Source organism: Nicotiana sylvestris, chromosome 7 (genome assembly GCF_000393655.2).
Source record: "Nicotiana sylvestris chromosome 7, ASM39365v2, whole genome shotgun sequence".
NCBI classification, from domain to species: domain Eukaryota; kingdom Viridiplantae; phylum Streptophyta; class Magnoliopsida; order Solanales; family Solanaceae; genus Nicotiana; species Nicotiana sylvestris.
Genome location: NC_091063.1, coordinates 30,578,365 through 30,602,320, shown reverse-complemented (window position 1 = coordinate 30,602,320; position 23,956 = coordinate 30,578,365). Strand labels below are relative to the sequence as shown.

General features: G+C 39.9%; 1 protein-coding gene across 2 annotated transcripts; it reads right to left on the bottom strand.

Moving 5' to 3' along the window:
- Positions 1–1,470: 1,470 nt before the first annotated feature.
- Positions 1,471–13,881, bottom strand: LOC104226191 (agamous-like MADS-box protein AGL104). 2 transcript variants are annotated; one of them, XM_070152744.1, is made up of 10 exons: positions 13,671–13,881; positions 9,713–9,950; positions 9,539–9,592; positions 9,420–9,438; positions 9,042–9,326; positions 8,568–8,629; positions 8,283–8,382; positions 8,030–8,077; positions 7,843–7,910; positions 1,471–1,699 (listed from the first exon to the last, which is right to left on the bottom strand). In XM_070152744.1, exons 2-5 carry the CDS (start codon positions 9,895–9,897, stop codon positions 9,108–9,110), a joined length of 477 nt encoding a protein of 158 aa, XP_070008845.1. In that variant the 5' UTR covers positions 9,898–9,950; positions 13,671–13,881; the 3' UTR covers positions 1,471–1,699; positions 7,843–7,910; positions 8,030–8,077; positions 8,283–8,382; positions 8,568–8,629; positions 9,042–9,107. The 2 variants fall into 2 exon arrangements, 1 of the variants encoding a protein (XP_070008845.1); XR_011401233.1 differs by lacking the exon at positions 9,713–9,950.
- Between the last annotated feature and the right edge of the window lie 10,075 nt (positions 13,882–23,956).

Here is a 23,956-nt window from a genome sequence, read left to right as displayed (position 1 = left end):
TAGTGGCGTTTGGACGTGAGGGAGTGGGGTCGAGGGCAGCCATGGAAAGCAGCCATGGATGGCTTGGGGATGAAGGTTTTGGGAGAGAAAGAAGATGGAGGGGGGCGGGTAGTTAGTTTTAGGTTTTTAGGGTTTTTTGTTCTTTTTGTTTTTTTCTTTTGTTTTGTTTTTTGAATGAAGAGGGGTGTTGGGTTAATGGGATAATGGGGCGGACCGGGTCGACCCATGTGAAGTGGACTGGGTCGTGGACAATTGTTTGGGCCTGGGGTTGAAAATTGAAGAAGTGGCCCAATCCGATTTTTATTTGTATTTTTGTTATCTTTTCTTCTTTCATTTTCTAAAACTAAATTATAAGAATACTTAAATTATTATTAAGAACTAAATTAAGTTATAAAAATCGCAAATTAACTCCAAATAACAATTAACGCGCAATTAAGTAATAATTAAGCATAAAATTGTTCATTTGGGCATTAAATGCTAAAAATGCAAAAGATGCATATTTTTGTAATTTTTAATTTTTGTAAAACTAATTTAATTACTAACAATTGTAGAATTAAATCCTACATGCAAAATGCGACATATTTTTTGTATTTTTTATTAATTTAACAAATAAGCAAACACAGACAAATACAAATAATTATCCAAAAATATCACAAAAGTACTCAAAATTGCACACCAAGGAAAATCATTTTATTTTGCATTTTTTGGGAGTATTTCTCATATAGGGCAAAAATCACGTGCTTACAGTTGATCATCATATTATGTTGTTGTTTTATTCTGTTTTTATATGGCTTTTTGGTATTGTACTTTCTTGGCTATATTTTCATTAATGTGGTGTTTATGCTTTCCCGAACCGAGGGTTTATTGGAAACAACTTCTCTATCATCACAAGGTAGAGGTAGGTCTGCGTACACACTACTCTCCCCAGACCCCACAGTGTGGAATAATATTGGGTATGTTGTTGTATTAGCCTCCATATAGATATGGGCGATAAAGACGAGCGAATTTATAGACAAAATTATGGGGCACATGAACTCATGGTCTCACCGCAAAATTAAATATTCTATGTGCATATTTTCTAAAATAGGTATAATCACCCATGCTCCAAGAAGGTTGAATGGTGTACTTGGTTGAAGGTTAAGTTATTTACTAAGAGGAATAGAGACCAATGCTCACTTGATACATTTTCTCTCTTTTTTTAGTAGTTCACCTATGTGCTAGAAATCCTAAGATACATTTTTTTAGTTGAAATTATTTTAAAACGTTTGAAGAACCGTAACATAAAACGTTTGATCTCAAATAATTAGTGTGCCATTATTTGTTTGACGAAATAACTACTAGGGAAAAATAGTGGAGTACTACTTAGGAAAAACAATCTGAACCGAAATCATTTTGCAACAAACAAAGGGATCCATATCCAAGTGGACAACCCAGTAATCCAAAATACCAAGAGTTATTAAGACATGAAAGTGAAGGGAAGCAACATAAGAAATAAATATATGAGCAAATAAGAGCTGTAATGTCATGCAAGAACTCTAAAAGTTACACCAACAGACATACGCAACATTATTCATACTTTTGCTTGCCCCATTGGTGCAAGTTATTTACTACTAAGTTCTTAAAATAAAATATAATACAACTCCTGCTGCATAAGTTTCACACCAGGAACAGCTAACAACTTTCATCCCTTACTGAATTCCTACAGACAGAACAAAGATTTAGGAAATTCTTCTGTGTAATCTAATTCAGCAGAGTAACATGAAAGTGATTGAAAATAAAAATAGTGGTTCATTAATCATAATATGAAGGCATAAGATAAAAGGGGTAACAACATGGCCAAGATAAGATAGGCGCCGGTTTATCTTCTATCCAGAGCATCAAATTAATACTACTACATATTCATCAAGGGTAAGTAAATCTGTTGCTGCGTTGAGTCTCGGGACGATAAAAACAGTACGTTGAAATCTATAGAAGGGCCATTTCATACTAAATATTCCCCTAGAATCCCCTTTATCTCGGGAGGCGGATCCTTTTGATTATGTGGATTCAACCTTTACGGTTCTTCGTATTTAACTTATTATATTTTTAAAGTTATGGATTCAGACCCACTATATGTTGCAATATTAGTGAATTTTTATACTAAATTTATATTCCGTGTCGAAATTACTGGGTTCAGATGAACCCCATGTGGGGTCCAACCCATATGTGAAAGAAGAAAAACTTCTTCTTTCTTCCTTTTGTCAAGACAGCCAATTTAGACAAGATTTGGGCGGCTGATTTTTTGCAGTAGTGTTGATGTCACTGCATACATTAACATAGGTATTCTGCAGCTATAAATAAGTGCCTCTACCTTCATTGTAAGACACACCAACAAAGAGAGAAAGAAAGAATGAGGTTTCACAGACAGGGTATAAGAAAATAGGCTGTAAGAAAAATAGAGAGTGAGTGATATTATAGTGAGGTGAGAATATCAAAAGAGGGTTATTTCTTTTGAGTGTTGTAGTGGTCTTTGGAGTATTTTACTCGGACCTACAAAGTGTAAAATTCCTTACTGTAGTAATATCAGTTGCTCCTCTCGGGGCCGTGGTTTTTTTCCTTATCAAAAAGGTTTTCCACGTCAAAATCTTGGTGTCGTTGTTACTCTTTTATTCTTGTTAATTATCGTATCTCGGTGCTACATTCTTATTCCGCTTTTATTACCGTGAATATTATTTTTGTAGGGGGTTTATTCCCAACAACTGGTATCAGAGCACAAGTTTTGCTCGTTCACTAAAATACTATTCATTGTCGGTAGTACTATACTCGGTGAAAAATAAAAATGTCCGGAGTGAAGTACGAGGTAGCAAAATTCAACGGAGATAACAGTTTCTCAACATGACAAAGAAAGACGAGGGATCTGCTCATCCGACAAGGATTACACATGGTACTAGATGTTGATGCCAAAAAAGCCTGATACCATGAAAGCTGAAGATTGGACTGACTTGGATGAAAGAGCTACTAGTGCAATCAGGTTGCACTTATCAGATGATGTGGTAAATAACATCATTGATGAAGACACTGCATGGGGAATTTGGACAAGGTTGGAAAGCCTATACATGTCCAAAACGCTGACAAATAAATTGTACCTGAAGAAGTAGTTATACGCCTTACATATGGGTGAAGGTACGAATTTTTTGTCACATTTAAATGTGTTTAACGGACTAATCACACAGCTTGCCAACCTCGAAGTGAAAATCGAGGAAGAAGATAAAGCCATCTTGCTATTGAACTCTTTGCCATCTTCGTACGATAATTTGGCAACAACCATCCTGCACGGTAAGACTACTATTGAGTTGAAAGATGTCACATTGGCTCTTTTACTCAATGAGAAGATGAGAAAGAAGCCTGAAAATCAAGGACAAACTCTCATCACAAAAGGTAGAGGCAGGAGTTATCAAAGGAGTTCGAGCAACTATGGTAGATCCGGAGCTCATGGGAAGTCAAAGAACCGATCCAAATCAAGAGCCAGAAATTGCTACAACTGTGATCAACCAGGTCACTTCAAAAGATATTGCCCAAATCCAAGGAAGGGCAAAGGTGAAACCAGTGGCGAGAAGAATGACGACAACACAGCCGCCATGGTGCAAAACAATGATAATGTTGTCCTCTTTATAAATGAGGAAGAGGAATGCATGCACCTGTCAGGTCCAGAGTCGGAATGGGTGGTTGACACACCAGCATCTTACCATGCCACACCGGTAAGAGATATTTTTTGCAGATATATAGCAGGTGATTTCGCCACAGTGAGAATGGGTAACACAAATTACTCAAAGATTGCGGAGATTGGTGACATTTGTATCACGATAAATATCGGATGCACATTGGTTCTAAAGGATGTGTGGCATGTACCTGATTTGCGGATGAACTTAATCTCGGAAATTGCTTTAGACCGAGATGGATACGAGAACTATTTTACAAATCAAAAGTGGAGACTCACGAAGGGATCATTGGTGATTGCAAAGGGAGTTGCTCTTGGCACGTTGTACAGGACAAATGCAGAAATATGCCAAGGTGAATTGAACGTGGCATAAGAAATGAGATTTCTGCAGATTTGTGGCACAAAAGAATGGGACATATGAGCGAAAAGGGATTGCATATTCTTGCCAAGAAATCACTCATTTCTTATGCCAAAGGTACAACGTTAAAACCTTGTGACTACTATTTATTTGGTAAGCAGCATAGAGTCTCATTTCAGGCATCGTCTGAAAGAAAATTGAATATACTTGATTTAGTATATTCTAATGTTTGTGGCCCAATGAAAATTGAATCAATGGGCGGTAACAAATATTTTATTACTTTTATTGATGATGCTTCACGAAAATTATGGGTTTATATTTTGAAAACCAAAGATCAGGTGTTTCAAGTTTTCCAGAAGTTTCATGCTCTAGTAGAAAGGGAGACGGGTCGAAAGCTAAAGCGTCTCCGAAGTGACAATGGAGGTGAGTACACTTCAAGGGAATTTGAAGAGTATTGTTCAAGTCATGGGATCAGACATGAAAAGACAGTTCCTGGAACCCCACAGCACAATGGCGTAGCCGAGAGGATGAACCGCACCATTGTGGAGAAGGTGAGAAGCATGCTCAGAATGGCTAAACTGCCTAAGTCATTCTGGGGTGAAGCAGTTCAGACAGCCTGTTACCTGATCAATAGGAGTCCATCAGTTCCGTTGGCGTTTGAAATCCCAGAGAGAGTTTGGACCAACAAGGAGGTGTCCTACTCGCATCTGAAGGTGTTCGGTTGCAGAGCTTTTGCACATGTACCAAAAGAGCAGAGAACAAAGCTGGATGATAAATCTGTTCCCTGCATATTTATCGGATATGGAGATGAAGAGTTCGGGTACAGACTGTGGGATCCTGTAAAGAAGAAGGTCATCAGAAGCAGAGATGTAGTCTTCCGAGAAAGTGAAGTTGGAACTGCTGCTGATATGTCAGAAAAGGCGAAGAATGGTATAATTCCTAACTTTGTTACTATTCCTTCTACTTCTAACAATCCCACAAGTGCAGAAAGTACGACCGACGAGGTTGCCGAGCAGGGGGAGCAACCTGGTGAGGTTATTGAGCAGGGGGAGCAACTTGATGAAGGTGTCGAGGAAGTGGAGCACCCCACTCAGGGAGAAGAACAACCTCAACCTCTGAGGAGATCAGAGAGGCCAAGGGTAGAGTCATGCAGGTACCCTTCCACAGAGTATGTCCTCATCAGTGATGAGGGGGAGCCAGAAAGTCTTAAGGAGGTGTTGTCCCATCCAGAAAAGAACCAGTGGATGAAAGCTATGCAAGAAGAGATGGAATCTCTACAGAAAAATGGCACATACAAGCTGGTTGAACTTCCAAAGGGTAAAAGACCACTCAAATGCAAATGAGTCTTTAAACTCAAGAAAGATGGAAATGGAAAGCTGGTCAGATACAAAGCTCAATTGGTGGTTAAAGCCTTCGAACAGAAGAAAGGTATTGATTTTGACGAAATTTTCTCACCTGTTGTCAAAATGACTTCTATTCGAACAATTTTGAGCTTAGGAGCTAGCCTAGATCTTGAAGTGGTGCATTTGGATGTCAAAACTGCATTTCTTCATGGAGATTTGGAAGAGGAGATTTAAATGGAGCAGCTAGAAGGATTTGAAGTAGCTGGAAAAAAAACACATGGTGTACAAATTGAATAAGAATCTTTATGGATTGAAGCAGTCACCAAGGCAGTGGTATATGAAGTTTGACTCATTCATGAAAAGTCAAACATACCTAAAGATCTATTCTGAACCATGTGTATACTTCAAAAGATTTTCTGAGAATAACTTTATTACATTGTTGTTGTATGTGGATGACATGTTAATTGTAGGAAAAGACAAGGGGCTGATCGCAAAGTTGAAGAGAGATTTGTCCAAGTCATTTGATATGAAGGACTTGGGCCCAGCACAACAAATTCTAGGGATGAAGATAGTTCGAGAGAGAACAAGTAGAAAGTTGTGGCTATCTCAGGAGAAGTACATTAAACGTGTACTAGAACGCTTCAACATGAAGAATGCTAAGCCAGTCAGCACACCTCTTGCTAGTCATCTAAAGTTGAGCAAAAAGATGTGCCCTGCAACAGATGAGGAGAAAGGGAACATGGCTACAGTTCCTTATTCTTCAGCAGTCAGAAGCTTGATGTATGCAATGGTATGTACTAGACCTGATATTGCTCACGCAGTTGGTATTGTCAGCAAGTTTCTTGAAAATCCTGGAAAGGAACATTGAGAAGCAGTCAAGTGGATACTCAGGTACCTGAGAGGTACCATGGGAGATTGTTTGTGCTTTGGAGGATCTGATCCAATCTTGAAGGGCTATACAGATGCTGATATGGCAGGTGACATTAATAACAGAAAATCCACTACTGGATATTTGTTTACATTTTCAGGGGGAGCTATATCATGGCAGTCGAGGTTGCAGAAATGTGTCACACTCTCTGTAACTGAAGCGGAGTATATTGCCACTACTGAAGCTAGCAAAGAGATGGTATGGCTCAAACGGTTCCTTCAAGAGCTTGGATTGCACCAGAAGGAGTATGTCGTCTATTGTGACAGTCAAAGTGCAATAGACCTGAGCAAAAACACCATGTATCATGCAAGGACGAAGCATATCGACGTGAGGTATCATTGGATTCGAGAAAGGATAGAGGATGGGTCTATGCAGGTATAGAAGATCCATACAAGTGAGAATCCTTCGGATATGTTGACCAAAGTGGTACCAAGAGACAAGTTTGAGCTATGCAAAGAACTTGTCGGCATACACTCAAACTAGAACCTCCGGTGTTACCTCCTTCAGGTGAATGGGACTGGAAGGGGAGATTTATGGGGTCCAGCCCATATGTGAAAGAAGAAAAACTTCTTCTTTCTTCCTTTTGTCAAGCCAGCCAATTTAGACAAGATTTGGGCGGCTGATTTTTTGCAGTAGTGTTGATGTCACTGCAAACATCAACATAGGTATTCTGCAGCTATAAATAAGTGCCTCTACCTTCATTGTAAGACACACCAACAAAGAGAGAAAGAAAGAGTGGGGTTTCACAGACAAGGTATAAGAAAATAGTCTGTGAGAAAAATAGAGAGTGAGTGATATTGTAGTGAGGTGAGAATATCAAAAGAGGGTTATTTCTTTTGAGTGTTGTAGTGGTCTTTGGGGTATTTTACTCGGACCTACAAAGTGTAAAATTTTTTACTATAGTGATATCAGTTGCTCCTCTCGGGGCTGTGGTTTTTTCCCTTATCAAAAGGGTTTTCCACGAAAAAATCTTGGTGTCGTTGTTACTCTTTTATTCTTGTTAATTATCGTATTTCGGTGCTACGTTCTTATTCCGCTTTTATTACCGTGAATATTATTTGTGTAGGGGGTTTATTCCCAAACACCCCATACTATAACACTACATACGCCTATGTTTGTCTCCCCTCAAGCTCACGTTATTTGCATAACCTGCCCTTTTATGTTTTTTCTTTGGTCAGTCGTAACCTTCCCCCGCTTTATGAGGCCAAAGTGTGCACCTACTGGATAAACTGCCACCAAAATTGGTTAACTTCGGCATTGGTAGAACTAATGCTGGAGCGACTTAAGCACTTTGGCATTATTGCTAACTGTATCAGATTGGATCACCGCCAATCAGGTGGTCAAACGACCTCCTGTGCCTCTTCAACAATTTTTGGGTGCGAGAGGCAAATATTCTTTCAAACATTTCATGTTTGCAATCTGAAGATAGTACCCTTTTCTACTTATCAGAGGTAGACAACTTGAGGAAATAGAAGCACAAAACACTCAAAAAGATATGTACACGGAAGTTAGGTACCAATTAGGATTTGAAGATGAAGATCCATTAGCTGTAGCAGCCGTATCCTCTGCGTTGACCGAAGCCACCTGGAAATTATAATGCTACCAGTTATTTTCCATACAGAATTTGGGTGAAACAGGTAAGCATTCTTCCAGACACGATATAATAAGAAATGGCAATTTAGTTCAGCTTAAAATTATTTTACCTCGACATTTTCATTTCTCTGGAGAACTTCACCACCCAAGAGTTTTGCCTGGTAAGAAGAATAGAAAACATGATCATGCTGGTCTACCTCCTAAATTAACCAGATGGTACATTTTTCTTGGGGTTGGTGGGGCCGCTTGCCACTTGATTTGGGGAGAGGGGGGGGAGGACGAGTTATGAATCGAGCTTAATTTTACTTCGTCTCTCCCCCTAAAAATGTGCAGTAGAACTAAAAATTCTTGAGATATGCTCACTTTTAATTGTTGTATCCGTCCCATAGCACCCATAAGGAACTGCTGGCAAGCAACAGCTTCGCGGACCGAGTTGATATACTCCACTTGCGGTTCATAATACCTGCCCAGTGCAAGGAAAAATATCACTATTCCTTACAGGAGAAGGAAATTTTTTCTCCAAAAGATTACAAGAGCTACATTCAGACAATAAAATTATCCCACCATTCCTAATAGAACATCCTAATAAAGATGCAGGACAGAATAAGAAAAGACAGGAAGGAAAGAGAAAGTGAGGAACTCCTCTACCTTATATTCTCTCGTGCTTCACTTAGTCTTTGATTGAGCTTATTAAGCTTCTCCTCATGAGCCTAATATGGAAAGGCATAAAAAATATATCGCATTATGAGCTTGCAGTAATAGCAAATATAAGTTAACTATTGGCTGAAGGTGACCTCCTTTCTAAATATTAGCCTATTTGTAGTGACATATCCTTGGATTTAAACTATACAGAATCAACCAAAAGCTCGGAGATCTTTGGTTCCTAGGTCTCGGGAAAGCTAAATTCTTATGCCTGTTAAAAATAACAATTCCCAAAAATGATGTAAAACTTCTATTACCCTCACTTCTTTTTTTCCTGCAGGTTTTAGCTAAGTAATATTCTTGTTTTTGCTGACTTTTCAGTAATGCGTAGTTAGTGGTTGGGATAACTGGTTCACTGCCAGACTGTCAGGTAGAAACAAAAAGACAAAAAGAACAATAATGTGAAGCATCACATCTTACCTCCGCGCTACAGCACGTTGACCAATCATCAGCATGGGAAAATACCAAGCAAAAAGATAAAAACGATTAAAAAGTAATGTAGAAAAATAATAAGCAAAAAAAGGAAAAAGAAAAAAAAAAGAACAGAGAAGTCATGTATCCACTCTCATGAACTAATAAATCTAATACATAAGGAAAACACCACCCTGGGGAATAAATGGAGTGCAAAAGGAGAATGACATACATAGCTATCTTTTCCACCATTTCTGATTCATATTTTAGCTGTGTGAGCCTCTGTGAAAAGTGCTGCAATGAATAAGGCATGTTAAGGTCAGACAAAACTCCAAAGACTTGGCAGCAGAGGCTGGCGATCAGTATGAAATGTGTAAAATGTCGTACCTGTTCATTTGGAATGGGTCTTCAACAATCATTTGTATTGGAATAAGAACCAAAGGATAGTCAGTTATAAGGAATTGGCAAAGTCTAATTGATGGATTTAATATATGAAATAAACGTACCGCCTGTGCAGTTCGCCAGGCCGGTTCACAACACGGAGCATGATATCCTCAACACTATACAACCAAAGAAAATCATTATATGATGTGTTTCAAATAAATATATAGCAGAATATTGAAACAAAAAAGATCATTCTAGAAGTTCCATTCATAAGATTTTCTTATGAAGATATTCACCTTCCTCTGCTAGAATAGCTGGTCAATTGACCTGTTGGAGAAAACATTAAAAGAGCAACATCTGTGTCACATAAAACAGCCAACTCATTTGCCTTCTTAACAATGCTATCTTTGCGCTTTGAATAGGTTTGTTGGCGGGATGTCGAATTCTCAATTTTCTTCATTACAAGCTTATTGCGACCCATTAAAGGATGCAAACTGGAACTGGAAGTTAGATGAGTGGTTGTTCTTCGGCGAACTGAGAAATGCATAGAACAACAGAAGAAGAAAAGGAAAAAGGTCAAAGTATTTAATGTGTTGACTTGCTAGTCAAATATGGTTATTGTAAGATGTGTTTCCAGATTTCATTAGCTACATTTAATAGAGAATCTAATATCGAATCACCAACAGCAAGATTTTGTGAAGAAAACAAGTTTCAGTGGTAATCCTGTTCTTTATTGCCAAATCCCGAGTCAACACTAAAATTTCTGGTGCAGCTACATCCAAAGCTAACTAACTGCAACCTTACAATTAATGAACAGAATTCTGTGGGCTCTAACCTGCCGAGTGGAAATTAGGGACTTTATTTTGTTCTTTTTCTCTATATATTGTTTTCTTCTTCTTTTTAGAAAAATGAATGAAATTAATAAAAATAATTTCCGGTTCTCAGTACTTATTTACTATCACTTAATTTCCCCACCTTATAAATCTGGAGAACGAATACTTACTCTGGAAAGTAGCTTCTTAAATTATTAAACCCAGCATCTATGCAACTTAAGAAACCAACAGTTAGTACAATTCATCCGGCTGCATGCTAGACAACTATTCATTAGAACAGATATGACTGTATACTAAGTTTGTGAACACTATAGTTCTTCAGTTGATCACCGCAATCCTAAAACGAAGCTTCCTTCTTTATTCTCCTTGCACTCCCCTATAGCCACGGACGTGATGCACGAGTGGTTTATACAATAGGATACATGGACAATTAAAAACCTACTTCTTGGAAACTCTCAAGCCTATTCTTGCAGGTAGTGATATTAGGCGAGTCCTATTTATTAGCATTCCTAGTATTTCAAAGGCTATATGATATAAGTTCAACATATAGGAGAATTTATATTTTGATATCTCAAGAGAAGTATAACGGTGTATGGAAAGATATCATTAACTAGACAAAACTAAAATAATACATTGTGAAACAAATTATCGAATCTCACTATAGAGTAAGCCTATTTCTTTTTAGCAGGCCTATAGCCTTGCACCATAAGAGAAACTAAGATTTACAGTTAATGATGAAACACGACATAGTTAGAAGAAAAAATAAGTCATATCACTTGGCTGATTGACTTCCTTTCCTCTCGTCTATCAGCTTTACCCTTGACCTAACTATAAAATTTATGTTCACAGCTTTCGGGAAAAAAATCTGATATCCATATAATCAGTCCATACTCCTATTCAAATTATAGCTCCAAACTTTCTCATGGGCCGTGGCACCTTTGATCCTGATACCCTACAATCAACTCATACTGAATGGTGAAACCCATATTCTTCTCTTTTAATTAGTCATAAGTGAAAAGGACAACCATAGTTTCATCGAGTCCATAGGGTGGCATATTGTGATTTAGATTATTGAATATGAACTGAGAAAGTCATAAAAGCCAGCAAACATAGACCTTTACAAAGTCACTACTCAACTACCTGAGGTTGCAAGCATCCATCATCTTTCCCAAATAGAGTTATATTAAACCCCTTCTTAAAAGCAATAACGCAAATGTCTTTTGCATTGCAGTAGACAAAAGTCTTCCCACTGTATCCTATTTAACTGTTTGGCACGGTACCCGTTCTACTACTGGCCACCAAAACTAGCATTTTCTCAGGCATTTCCTGCACCGCTGCCGGAGGATGTCTTTCCTTTCACTCCTTCCCATGTGGTGATAAATGTTTCTACGTGGTAATTCCACTCACTTGGCAACAGTTAAACACCTGATCCACCTGAAACACTTTCCCGACTTCTAGAAAAGTTATTATTTGTCTCACACGTTTGTCTTTCTTTTTTCATAAGACGGAAAGAGAATATAAGAAATCTGTTAAACATTTGTTACCTTTATCCCAAAAAAAAACGATGTCAGTATGTCAACACAATTGCCTGTTAAAATTAGTACATTTTTCCTTTAATTTTTAAATGTTAAAACTGTTTCTCTTTTCTGCATTCTTACTAATATGTGCATTAAATTTCCCCAGATTCTTCCTAAGATTTCAAAGATCTCCTCATTTTCCAGTATCAACCACAGGTTTCTTGTTAGACACACATACCAAATTGATTGCAAAATCCTCCAACATAGGTGATATACATACATATCCTTGACAATCTGTGTGCCTGGTTTCGATTTTTAGTGTCTAGGAAATTAGATGGGTATACCAGGAAGAAAAGATCTAGATGGTGAAGAAGAAGAACAATGATCAGGACCAAATACTTTAACGGCTAGTATTTACTATCATGACCAAGGATACTTATCGGGAGCTTCACCTTCTGCAGCGTATAAAAAGAGATCCTTCTGATTTTGAGTAATGGAGAAAGTTCGTGAAGCACAGATATATACCAAACACATGCTTTTGAGGTAAGCAAATGATTGGTCATATACCACATGGAATGTTTCAAACCAAGAATTCTTCACTTTTAATTGGCATTACTGTCCACCAAAGCCAGCATCTTCTAAGGCATTTCTGCCCTGCAGTCAAGCCAGTTGGCTGCATGTCTTTCCTCTCCATCCTTTCCATGTGACATTAATGTTTAGACAGGGCACAACTTCCCTCTAGACCTAGCTGCTATCGAAGCTCCATCTACAAATGGATAAGATCCCAGTCTAGTCTATAGGAGGTTTTGAAAAGAAAGGAGCCTTCATTCTCGATTCTACGAGAATTTTTATGAAAGCCTTTCATTTGCTTACTCGATTCTCGATTCCACATTCGCCTTACTCCACGCTTTAAATTGTCCTGGGTACTTCCCAACATTTCAAAGAGCTCTCATCATTTTCCATTGTCATCAACAAGTTTCTCGTTTGTTTTGATTTTGTCTTTTCTGCATCCGTCATACTCCAGCATTAAATTGGCCCGATACTTCTCAATGTTACAAAGAGCTCCCATCAACTTCCATAATCATCACAAGTTTCTTGTTTGTTTTGATTCTTTCTTTTTATTTTTTCTCTCCTTTCCACATTCATCTTACTCGACATATTAAATTCCGCCCATACTGCCCAAGAGTTCAAGGAGCTCCCATCACTTTCCATTATTATCAAGAAGTTTCTTGTTAGACACACACAAAAAAAAAAAAAAAAACTGATCGCAAAGCCCCATCAAACATAGATGCAATGCATCCATTCCCTTGACAAGGTTAATTTTCACCCACCATCGACGGATGTACAAGGAAAAAAATAATTAATATAATGAATGAGAACGACAATAAACAGGACCAAGAACATTTCATGGCTAGTATTCACCAACATGACCAAGTACATTAATCAAAAGCCTCACTTATCAGCAGCATATAATAAAAAGACCCTTCTGAGTTCTTGACTAAATGAGAAAGTTCCCAAAGCATATTATACCGAAAAGAGGCGGAGTTAGGATTTAAAGTTTATGGGTTCTAAATTTATCGCCGAACTCATAGTTTGTCTTAGTTATTGGGTTCACAATTAAATATTTGTACATATTTTATGAATTCTATAATACAAATACAAGGTTTAAGCAAAAGCTACTGAGTTCGTCTGAACCTGTAGCTAATGCTCTCCCTCCGCCCCTGATACCAAACACATGTATTTGAGGTAAGCACTGATAATAATGATTTTCAATTTTCAACCATAATTTTTTCTTCTTGCATGGGGACGAATGGGGAAACAAAATTCAAGCAATAAATAGTAGTAATGAACTATGCAAATAGCCATAAAACGAAAAAGGAGGGTAAGTACAAAAGCACATATACCTGGAAAATCAGTTGATATCTGGTTCTGATTAACAATGGCGATGAATTTAACCTATAAAATCAGAAACAAATTAGGAAAGGCCAACTTGGGAGGAAGTTGTGACAACTTAGATCGATCAGAGTCATCAAAACCAAAGAGGCAGAGTTTGTCATTCTTCATCTGTCGCACTGCACGTGTGCCCACAGGCCAGCTTCTGAAAAAGACTCAGCTAATCCAATATGACTAATTGGGGAGTCAGATAGTGTTAAGAGTGGGGTGTAGTAATTCGTTTTTCAAAGAATAACTACTGTATAATATTTAATTTTTCTCACTTATTATACACTAGTAATGTCATGGGCTGCTTTCCAGACACGCCCCATGACCTCTTGGCCGCGCCCCATGGCGGCATAGCAAGCCTCACAATGCCTAGCGCCATGGTCGGTCCCGTGGTCTTGGCTGCGCCAAGTGACAAGCGCGCATGCGCCTCTGTCGCCCCACCGATGCCTCTCGCCAGCGCCTAGTGGCTGGCCAATGACAACAGCGCCGCGCGCCCTGACAATGTCGCGTGCGCAGATCCTGATGCCTCGCCAGTGCCCAGCTGCAGGCCCATTCCAGCAGCGCCTCGCGCACAGACCCTGATGTCAAGCACCAGCGCCCAGCCTCAGGCCAACACAGCAAGTGTCGCGTGCGCCCACAGCAACGCGCGCGCAGACCCTGACCCGCAAGACAAAGTTGCTACCATCAGACTTAGTTCTACATTGTAATAAACTAAATCCTTTTCATTATAATTATAAGCTAGTTTACATCATTTTCATTCAGTGTGCATCTACAGCTTTATTAGGACTAGTCATGTAATGTTGGTTTATTTTTTTAAGCATTATTAAGGGGGACCAAACAATCAAACATTTTCAAGCAAGCAATTTTCTGTACTGGTGTCTCTCCTCCTCGACACCGCATCTTTTGTAATCAGCATTTCAATCATCAATAAAATCATCATCATCATTCAAAACCCAATTCTCTCTCAGCTTCCGCAATTACTCGTGACATTGGTTTTCCCGCACGGCACTGACAATCTAGTCTAGCGTGTGAAGGGGACCTCATTGGCGGACAGCAACCGCACTGACATCGGTTGCTTAGCCTTACGTTTCCCTTCCAAAGGACATCAGGAAGGCGTTGCGTAACAGTTGGTATCAGAGCCTAGGCTCGACATCGGACGAGGGAACACATTTGCCATCATCACCATTTCTGACCATGGTGAATCATGGGTAGCGTCTAGCATCCCTAGAAGAGACGGTTGACCGATTACGACCCATCGTGGATACGGTGCCTGATCAAAACAACAACCTAGTGCAAAGGTTGGATGACCTGGACCGCCGAATGCAGCATGCAGAAAATGACATTGCAAACATCAGTAGTGACTCTGACGATGACCGACAAACGGCAGCCATCGAAACTGCCAATATTCATGGCAAATTTGAGGACCTCCAACAGGAGCGTGCCGACAATTTAGCCCATCGGCAACAAGAGGCAGACAGACTAACTGCCATGCAGCAAACCATAGACGACTTGACAGGCAAGCTTAATATTGTCAATGCTGCCCTACAAAGCCTTCTTCGAGGAGGCGACAACCACATCAGGGGTGCAACAAACCTCACCCCCATTCCACAAAAGCTTAAGATACCGGAGCCAAAGCCATACGACGGATCCAGGGATGCTAAAGAAGTGAAAAACTTCATCTTCGACATCGAACAATACTTCGATGCCGTGGGCCAATTGGAAGAATCCAAAAAGGTAGCGACTGCTGCCATGTATCTTTAGGGCGATGCCAAACTTTGGTGGCAGGTCAAATACGAAGCCATCAAGGCCGGTGTAGATACTCTCCAGACATGGGATGAATTGAAGGTAGCCATACGCCTGCAGTTCTTCCCCAAAAATGTGGAATACAATGTTAGGAGAAAGCTACGGGAAATCCGCCACACCAAATCAGTGTGGGAGTACGTGCGCGAATTCTCCGCACTCATGCTAAACATACGCGACATGGGAGACAAAGACAAACTCTTCGCATTCATAGAAGGTTTGAAACCTCATGCCCGTATGGAACTACATAGACAACAGGTAGACACCCTGCCCAAGGCCATTCAAGCTGCAGAATGCCTTAGTGATTATCATTTGGGAACTCAGAACGACAGGCCCCAGTCGTCTGTCCGAGGGGAATTCAATGGGAACCATCCCAGCAATGGTGGCCCAAGCAAAAGTGGGGGAGATCGGAGTGCATCCAAAACTAAGACTCCTCCCTCCAGCAGCAACAGTGCTGCCTCCATCAACAACAATCAGGGGAGAAAGCCTCCCTCAGAATGCCATCATTGCGGCGGGGCACATTGGAACAATGAATGCCCAAACATAAAGGTCAATGCTCATCAGACTGTCGAGGATGAGTCAGACGCATCAGACACATCAGAAGAAGACCAGGTAGGTGCCTTCAATGCAATTGCTGGCTCTATCCCTCATGCCTTAGCGGGAACCAGTGCATGTCCTCCTAAGAAAACATCAGTCCCAATCACCAAGAAAGGGAAGGAAAAGATGGACGAGAGGCCTCCTAAACAAGCGAGGACCCTAATGTTCGTCGAATTGAAAGTGAATGGCAAGCCCCTTCACGCATTGATAGACACGGGTGCTACCCACAACTACTTGGCTTCAACTCAGGTAGAGCTCCTGGGTCTTGTCAAGCAAAAGAGCAAAGGCCGCGTCAAGGCTATCAACTCACCACCCCAGACATTGGGTGGAACAACTACAAATGTCCCGGTGAAACTTGGCCCATACAAAGGAAGCATCGACCTGCGCATCGCAATCATAGATGACTTCGATATCATAGTGGGTTTGGAGTTCATGAGGCAAACCAACACCATACCTGTACCATATGCCAACATGCTCCTGATTATGGGAGAAAACGGGGCCAAGCCCTGCACCATACCATGCTTTCCCATAAAGATGGCCGCTGAAAACATCTCGGCCATGCAGTTAGAGAAAGTAGTCAACAGACATGAACCCCTGGTTCCGGCTACCCTTCGCGGCAACAATCAGCCATCATGTCATCGGCCTCAAAAGACTGGTGACGCTCCTCAGCGTGTGAAGACTTGTGAGCCATGTCACAAGGACAAGTCGGATCACTCATTACAGACGGACCCTTGCAGCCATTACATGTTCCATAAAGACCATGGGAAAGTGTTTCCCTCAGATTCATCACGGGATTGCCCCAAGTCGGTAATCTTGCATCCATCATGGTTGTCATAGATCAGTTTTCAAACTATGCAACCTTCATAGCAGCCCCGCAGAACATCTCAACAGAAGATACAACTCGACTCTTCTTCTCGCATATTGTCAATCATTGGGGCCTGCCCAAAGACATTGTTAGTAGGCGCGACTCACGCTTTACTAGCAACTTTTGGACCCATCTCTTCAGGTGTTTTGGGTCAACGCTGAGTCACAACTCAGACATCCATCCACCATCGGATGGCCAGACAGACCGGTTCGATGACATGCTGGAGGAATATCTCCGCAACTTTACAACTGGATCACAAAAGCATTGGGTGAAGCTCCTGGATGCTGCTCAATTGTGTTTCAATTCTCAAAAGAGCCATCATACAAACAAAAGCCCTTTTGAAATTGTTACCGGACATCAACCGCTTCTCCCGCAAATGGTGAATGCATCAACCATGCCGAAATCTCCTCGAGCTGCCAACTTCTCGAGTGAATGGGAGCGCAACATGGGGATAGTGCGGATCTATCTCGTCAAAGCCCAAGAGCGGGCAAAAAGATTCACCGAACAAAATCTTCGCTTTTCCCAACATCAAACAGGGGACAAAGTAATGCTATGCATCCCAAAGTGATACTTGTTTGCAGAGAGGACCCATGACCCTCGCCCTCAACAAAAATACATCGGGCCCTTGCCCATCGAAAAACGCATTGGGAAGTCCACATACCAGGTGAAAACTCCATCCTGGTGGAAGATCATTGCGTCGCTTCAACAACAAGCTCACAGAACAGAGGGGCGCACACCTCCCATCCAACAACCACCAGAAGCATCATCATCATCATAAGGCTCCAAGGACGGCGCCAACTCAGGTGGGGGAGAATGTCATGGGCTACTTTCCAGACACGCCCCATGACCCCTTGGCCGCGCCCCATGGTGGCCTAGCAAGCCTCACAATGCCTAGCGCCATGGTCGGCCCCGTGGTCTTGGCTGCGCCAAGTGACAAGCGCGCATGCGCCTTTGTCGCCCCACCGATGCCTCTCGCCAGCGCCCAGTGGCTGGCCAATGACAACAGCGTCGTGCGCCCTTACAATGCCGCGCGCGCAGATCCTGATGCCTCGCCAGCGCCCAGCTGCAGGCCCATTCTAGCAGCGCCTCGCGCACAGACCCTGATGCCAAGCACCAGCGCCCAGCCTCAGGCCAACACAACAAGTGTCGCGCGCGCCCATAGCAATGCGTGCGCAGACCCTGACCCGCAAGACAAAGTTGCTGCCATCAGACTTAGTTCTACCTTGTAATAAATTAAGTCCTTTTCATTGTAATTATAAGCTAGTTTATATCATTTTCATTCAGTGTGCTTCTACAGCTTTATTAGGACTAGTCATGTAATGTTGGTTTATTTTTTTAAGCATTATTAAGGGGGACCAAACAATCAAACATTTTCAAGCAAGCAATTTTCTGTACTGATGTCTCTCCCCCTCGACACCGCATCTTTTGTAATCATCATTTCAATCATCAATAAAATCATCATCATCATTCAAAACCCAATTCTCTCTCAGCTTCCGCAATTGCTCGTGACATTGGTTTTCCCGCGCGACACTGACAATCTAGTCTAGCGTGTGGAAGGGACCTCATTGGCGGACAACAACCACACTGATATCGGTTGCTTAGCCTTAGGTTGCCCTTCCAAAGGACATCAGGAAGGCGTTGCATAACAGTAAATTTGTCTGCGTTTCGCGCAGTCGCTAAGACATAATAAATAATTTTATAAATGATTTGCTGGTTTATAACAAATTTAAACTACAGCTATTTTTGTGACAAAAAAAAACACCTAAAATAACATACATCTTGGTTAATTCATTAATTTGCTTTGGTTAGCATAATAACATGCACAAAAGTGAAAAATGAAATATGTTTAAATGTATAATGTTTTTCCATTATTCAATTATTCTACACAAAAGAGATGGATAAAAATATGCAATTAACTCTCCTAAAGTCTAAATATAGATAAACTCATGGACTACCTTTTATACTAAGAACTTGTGAAGTAGTGAAAAGGAAAATCTGAATTTTTCTTCTTTGGCATGTTCATGAGCAAAAAAATATTTCTGCATTTACTGTATCCTCTGGCAATGCTGCAAGTGATTGCAACCAAAGTATGAAAGTAGCATAAATACTTTTTAAATTTTAATATTGTGAAAAGTCATGAAGTCAAAATATCCAAAAGCTTGACACCTTTCTTTTCACATAGAAAAATCAATACTTGTTTTGTGTAAACTATTGCATCTACCTGAAGCACGCGTCAAATTAACTTGTCATGTATAAATTTTGCGTCCATAATTTCAAGCAAACATTCAAAAGACTATGTATAATAATGATGTATCATACATACGTTTAAAAGATATAAACCTCATAAAGGCAGAAATATGGTTTACCCCTGAAACTTAGTACGAACAACCTTTTACATATCCAACCTTTTCAAAATGTATCTAAGACAAATGAAATATTATGTGGAGCAATTTACTGCATTAAATTAAATAATTTGCTCTATTTCATGAATAAGCTGGATCCTCTGGTTACAGATAGACAAAAGAATTACACAAAAAAAGAAGAAGAATAAAACCCAATGTCAGAGTAATTTACTGCATCAGATTAAACAATTTTCTCCATTAGTTATAACCTGTTTGGCCAAGCTTCTTTTGAGGTAAAAGTGCTTTTTTCTAAAATGAAGGTGTTTGGTCAAGCTTTTGAAAGGAAAAAAAAGTAATTGTGAGGAGAAGCAGAAGCAGTTTTTGAGAAGTAGAAAAAAGTAGCTTATCTCCAAGAGGATTTTTTTTTAAAAATACTTTTGAGAAAAATACATTTAGAAATACTTTCTAAAAGTTAAGCCAAACAATAATTGCTACTCAAAAGTACTTTTTAAATTAAATATCCAAACACAAACTGCTTCTCACTAAAAGTATTTTTTTAAAAGCACTTCTCAAAATAAGTTAATTTTAGAAGCTTGGCCAAACATGCTATTAGTCCAAGGGAGTTACAGCACCAGCATCTTCATAAAAAATTCTAAGCGTTTGAATTGAAACAGTTTTCAATAAATCGTTATCTAAAAGCATATCCCTCCTCATTGCCCTCGCAGTTCTTCATTGCTGTTACTCTTCATTGGTCTCTTCTGTTACAACAATTATATGGAAGGAAAAAAGAGCAAAGAAATGAGAAGAGAAGAGAAGAAAAAATAGCGAAGAGAGAGAATGTTACCAAGTATCGAGTTCCATATTTCAGTTAGAAGGTAGTGACTTATGCAATGCATTTGATGGGATTTTCTCTGATTTTAGCTTGAGAGGAAATTTGTTTTGACTGATTTTTTAGGGTGAAGAGAGAATCCCAAAGTCACCAGATTTTCTTCTATCCTTCTTTAATGCATCATTCAATGCAATCTGAAAACTGAAATTGGGAAGTTATTCTCAATTAAAACAACCCCTCATTTGCCTTTGTAACTCTTCATAAAAAGGCAGTTACGGAAAAAATAAAAAGAAGAGCGAAAATTTGCAACTCTTCGTAAATAAGGAGTTATTGAGAAATAAGAAAAGAGCAACAATAGAAAAAATTCAAAAAATATGAGAAAAAAGATAAATAGCTTTCTTGGCTTATTAGATGTGCCACATCAACTCTTCCATTCCCATCTTTATATTTATATACATAGATTACTCATGGCCAAGCTAGAAAAATCCGCTTATTTTGAAAAGTACTTTAAGTACTTTTCAAAAAATATTTTTGGAGAGAATCAATTTGTGTTTGGCTAATCAATCTGAAAAGTATTTTTGAGCAATAATTTGTATTTGATCAAGCTTTTCAAAAAGTGCTTTTAAGTATCAAATTACAAATAAGAATATGAATAGATTTACTTAATAGTTAATATTATAAGTGTAGACAATTAAAATTTTATTAAATTTGAATCTACAAGTAATTTGGATTTTATCATATATTAAATACATATTAGTCCAAATGATACTATGGGCTAGTATAATCAGGTTGATAATTTAAATTTAAAATAAATTGATTTAAATAAAAGTCCAATGTATTATTGGTCTAGCCCGTCAGTTGGTCTTCTATCAAATGGACCGGCCCATAAGCCTCAAGCCCAATGATCCACTAGGGTTTTCTTGGAGATTACTCCACCCCATACCTATATAAAGGGTCAAGGGAGAAGGCTAAGATACAAGCAAGTAAGCAGAAAGAAAAGGCTAAAGAAGCTCTAAAAGAGTAGCATCAAGGTCTCCATCCATATCTGCAATCATCGTTTGTGGTCAAATTCCAAAGGCGAACTCAAATCATAGGCGGACGGCTTCAAATCTTCCGTTCGTAATAACCCAACACCAAATCTTGGTTTGTGACGACCTTCAAATAGTTCGTGACGTACTACAAATCTAAAATCCGTCAAGTTCAAGCTCTCAATCTCTTGAACCATCGTTCGTGAGGAGAAGAATCAGAGGACTACATCTCTTTAGATTTAGAGATATTTTAGAGATTGTAACCCCATCACTTGAAATTGAATATAATATTTGTCACTACATTTCTTGTCTTGCTTATTATTTTTCAGGAACAAAGTTTAGTTGTTACAAATTTTGGCATGCTCAGTGGGACTATCTCTACCTCTCATCTCTTCTCAACTCTCAACATTCAAGATCACTAAGATGGCTTCAAAAAAGATCGACTCAAGAGTTGTTGACTTCAAGTTTTCTTTTGACGTTGAAAGTATCCTGAACGTTACTATGGGGAGCCTTGGGCGAATCACCCGGAGTAAGGCGAACATCTTGACAACAAGCACTCCAAGTGTCGTCTGCACTAATGCATGCTTTGAGATCTTCATCATCCGAAGAAGAAAGGTCCTCTGCTAGCAAGTCAGAGAGAAGAGATAATATTGCAGAAGTTGTGGAGAAAGCTCTTACTCAACTTACTTTATACAATACCAAGAGTCAGCTTACCCAACCCGATAATGAAGTCTTAAGTGTTGGCTCTACACCAATCTCGCCACATGACATGTTCCAAACTGAGTTCAATCCGTGGGAAGGTCTCGGTTATTCTTCATCATCTGCAATAATCATAGAGGCAATAATGACTAATACTTCGACAATTGAGGAGCAACTCCAAACCTGACAAAGGCGATCGATGGCTTAACAAAGTATGCTAAAGATAAAGATGTCTGTATCGCAAAATTGACAGGCATAGTTGAAAGCATGATGGATGGAGTATCAAGTCATGCACCTGGAAAGCTTCCTGAAGTCCATGAGAAGGCTGATCCTCCAACAAAAAAAGTGTCATCCGCCAAAGAATTTCATGTCTCCTCCGAAGGATCAATTCCCATAGAACAATTGAAGAAATTCATTATGGAAACTATCAAGGATAAGTATGAGGTCGCTTCAAAGTCCGCTCTCACGTACGCAAAGTCGTATACTGCAAGAATCAATAGCTTGAAGATGCCTGCTGGCTATCAACCTCCCAAATTTTAGCAGTTCGACGGCAAGGGAAATCCAAAGCAACACGCCGCGCACTTTGTTGAGACATGCAACAATGCAGGGACTTATGGAGATTACCTTGTCAAGCAGTTCATCCGCTCATTAAAGGGGAATGCTTTTGATTGGTACACCGACCTCGAGGCTGGATCCATTGATAGTTGGGAGCAATTGGAGCAAGAGTTTCTCAATCGCTTTTATAGCATGAGGTGTACTGTGAGCATGGTGGAACTTACGAACATTCGCCAACAAAAAGATGAACCAGTTATTGACTTTATCAATCGATGGAGGAATGCAAGCCTTAACTGCAAAGATAGGCTAAGCGAAGCTTCTGGCATAGAGATGTGCATCCAAGGAATGCATTGGGGACTTCGTTACATCTTGCAAGGAATTAAGCCAGGACATTTGAAGAACTTGCCACCCGTGCTCATGATATGGAGTTGAGCACGGCTTTTGCGGGAAATAAAGGGCTGCCCATCTACGAACCTCGCAAGGGAAGGGATAAGCAAGAAGTCAAGAAATGGAGCAAGTTCGTACCGAAGAATGAAAGCAAAGAATCCATGAACGTCAACGCCTCTCCTTTGAAGTTTACTACCACGGTGAGCAAGAAACAGAGTATGAAAACAACTTCCTCTCAAGACAATGCAAATCGGAAGTTGACTCTCAAAGAGACGCAAGAAAAGAAGTACCCATTTATAGACTCCGATGTGCCTGCAATATTTGAAGAACTTCTCGAGTTAAAGCTTATTGAGCTGCTAGAGATGAAGTGTCCAGATGAAGCTGGAAAAAATAATGACCCGAATTACTGCAAATACCATCGGCTTGTAGGTCACCCTCTTGAGAAGTGCTTTGTTTTCAAGGACAAAGTTATGGATTTGGCTCGTCAAAAGAAGATCGAGCTCGAAGACGAAAATGCGAGCACAAACCATGTGTCCATTGCCTTTGGATCATTCGATCTAATTGAGACATGCACCTATGAAGGGAATGAAGATGAAGAATTGTTGGAGGATGACAAAGTCCGAGTTGATCAACTTGATGAAGAAGGATGGACCCTGGTGACTCGTCGAAGACGCCATAAATTGAGTCCGAAAAAAGGATCAACGAAGCAACCTACAAGGAATAAGATGGTGAGAAGACCAAAGAAGCTACAAATGGTTAAGAACCCAAAGAAAGTGGAGATAGAGACACACTATCACCAAAAGCCATGCCACCCGGTGACTTTGGGAGAATTTTTGCCGAGTTGGTTTTGCATGAGGATTTATGACGATGATGACAAGACCTTGTGTTGTAATGCTAATAAAGAAGAAGAGGAAAAGAACAAAGTCAAGTCAACACTCTCTCCATAACTATCTAATAGTCTTGTTGAGTCCTCCTTCCAAGAAGCAGATGTCTGTAATGCGAAAATCACCTTCACTGAAGACGATCTCCTACTTGGTGAGACACCACACAATCGCCCTTTGTTTATGGTGGGTTATGTGCTTGAGTGGAGGATAAACAGAATCTGATAGATGACGGATCTGTAGTTAACTTTCTTCCCATTTGCATA

Excerpts from the sequence above, each read along its gene's own strand:
- LOC104226191 (XM_070152744.1), bottom strand. The coding sequence starts at position 9,897 with ATGGGTCGCAATAAGCTTGTAATGAAGAAAATTGAGAATTCGACATCC. Across the intron at positions 9,593-9,712 it reads AGCTATTCTAGCAGAGGAAG|TGTTGAGGATATCATGCTCC; the intron begins GTGAATATCTTC and ends TTGGTTGTATAG.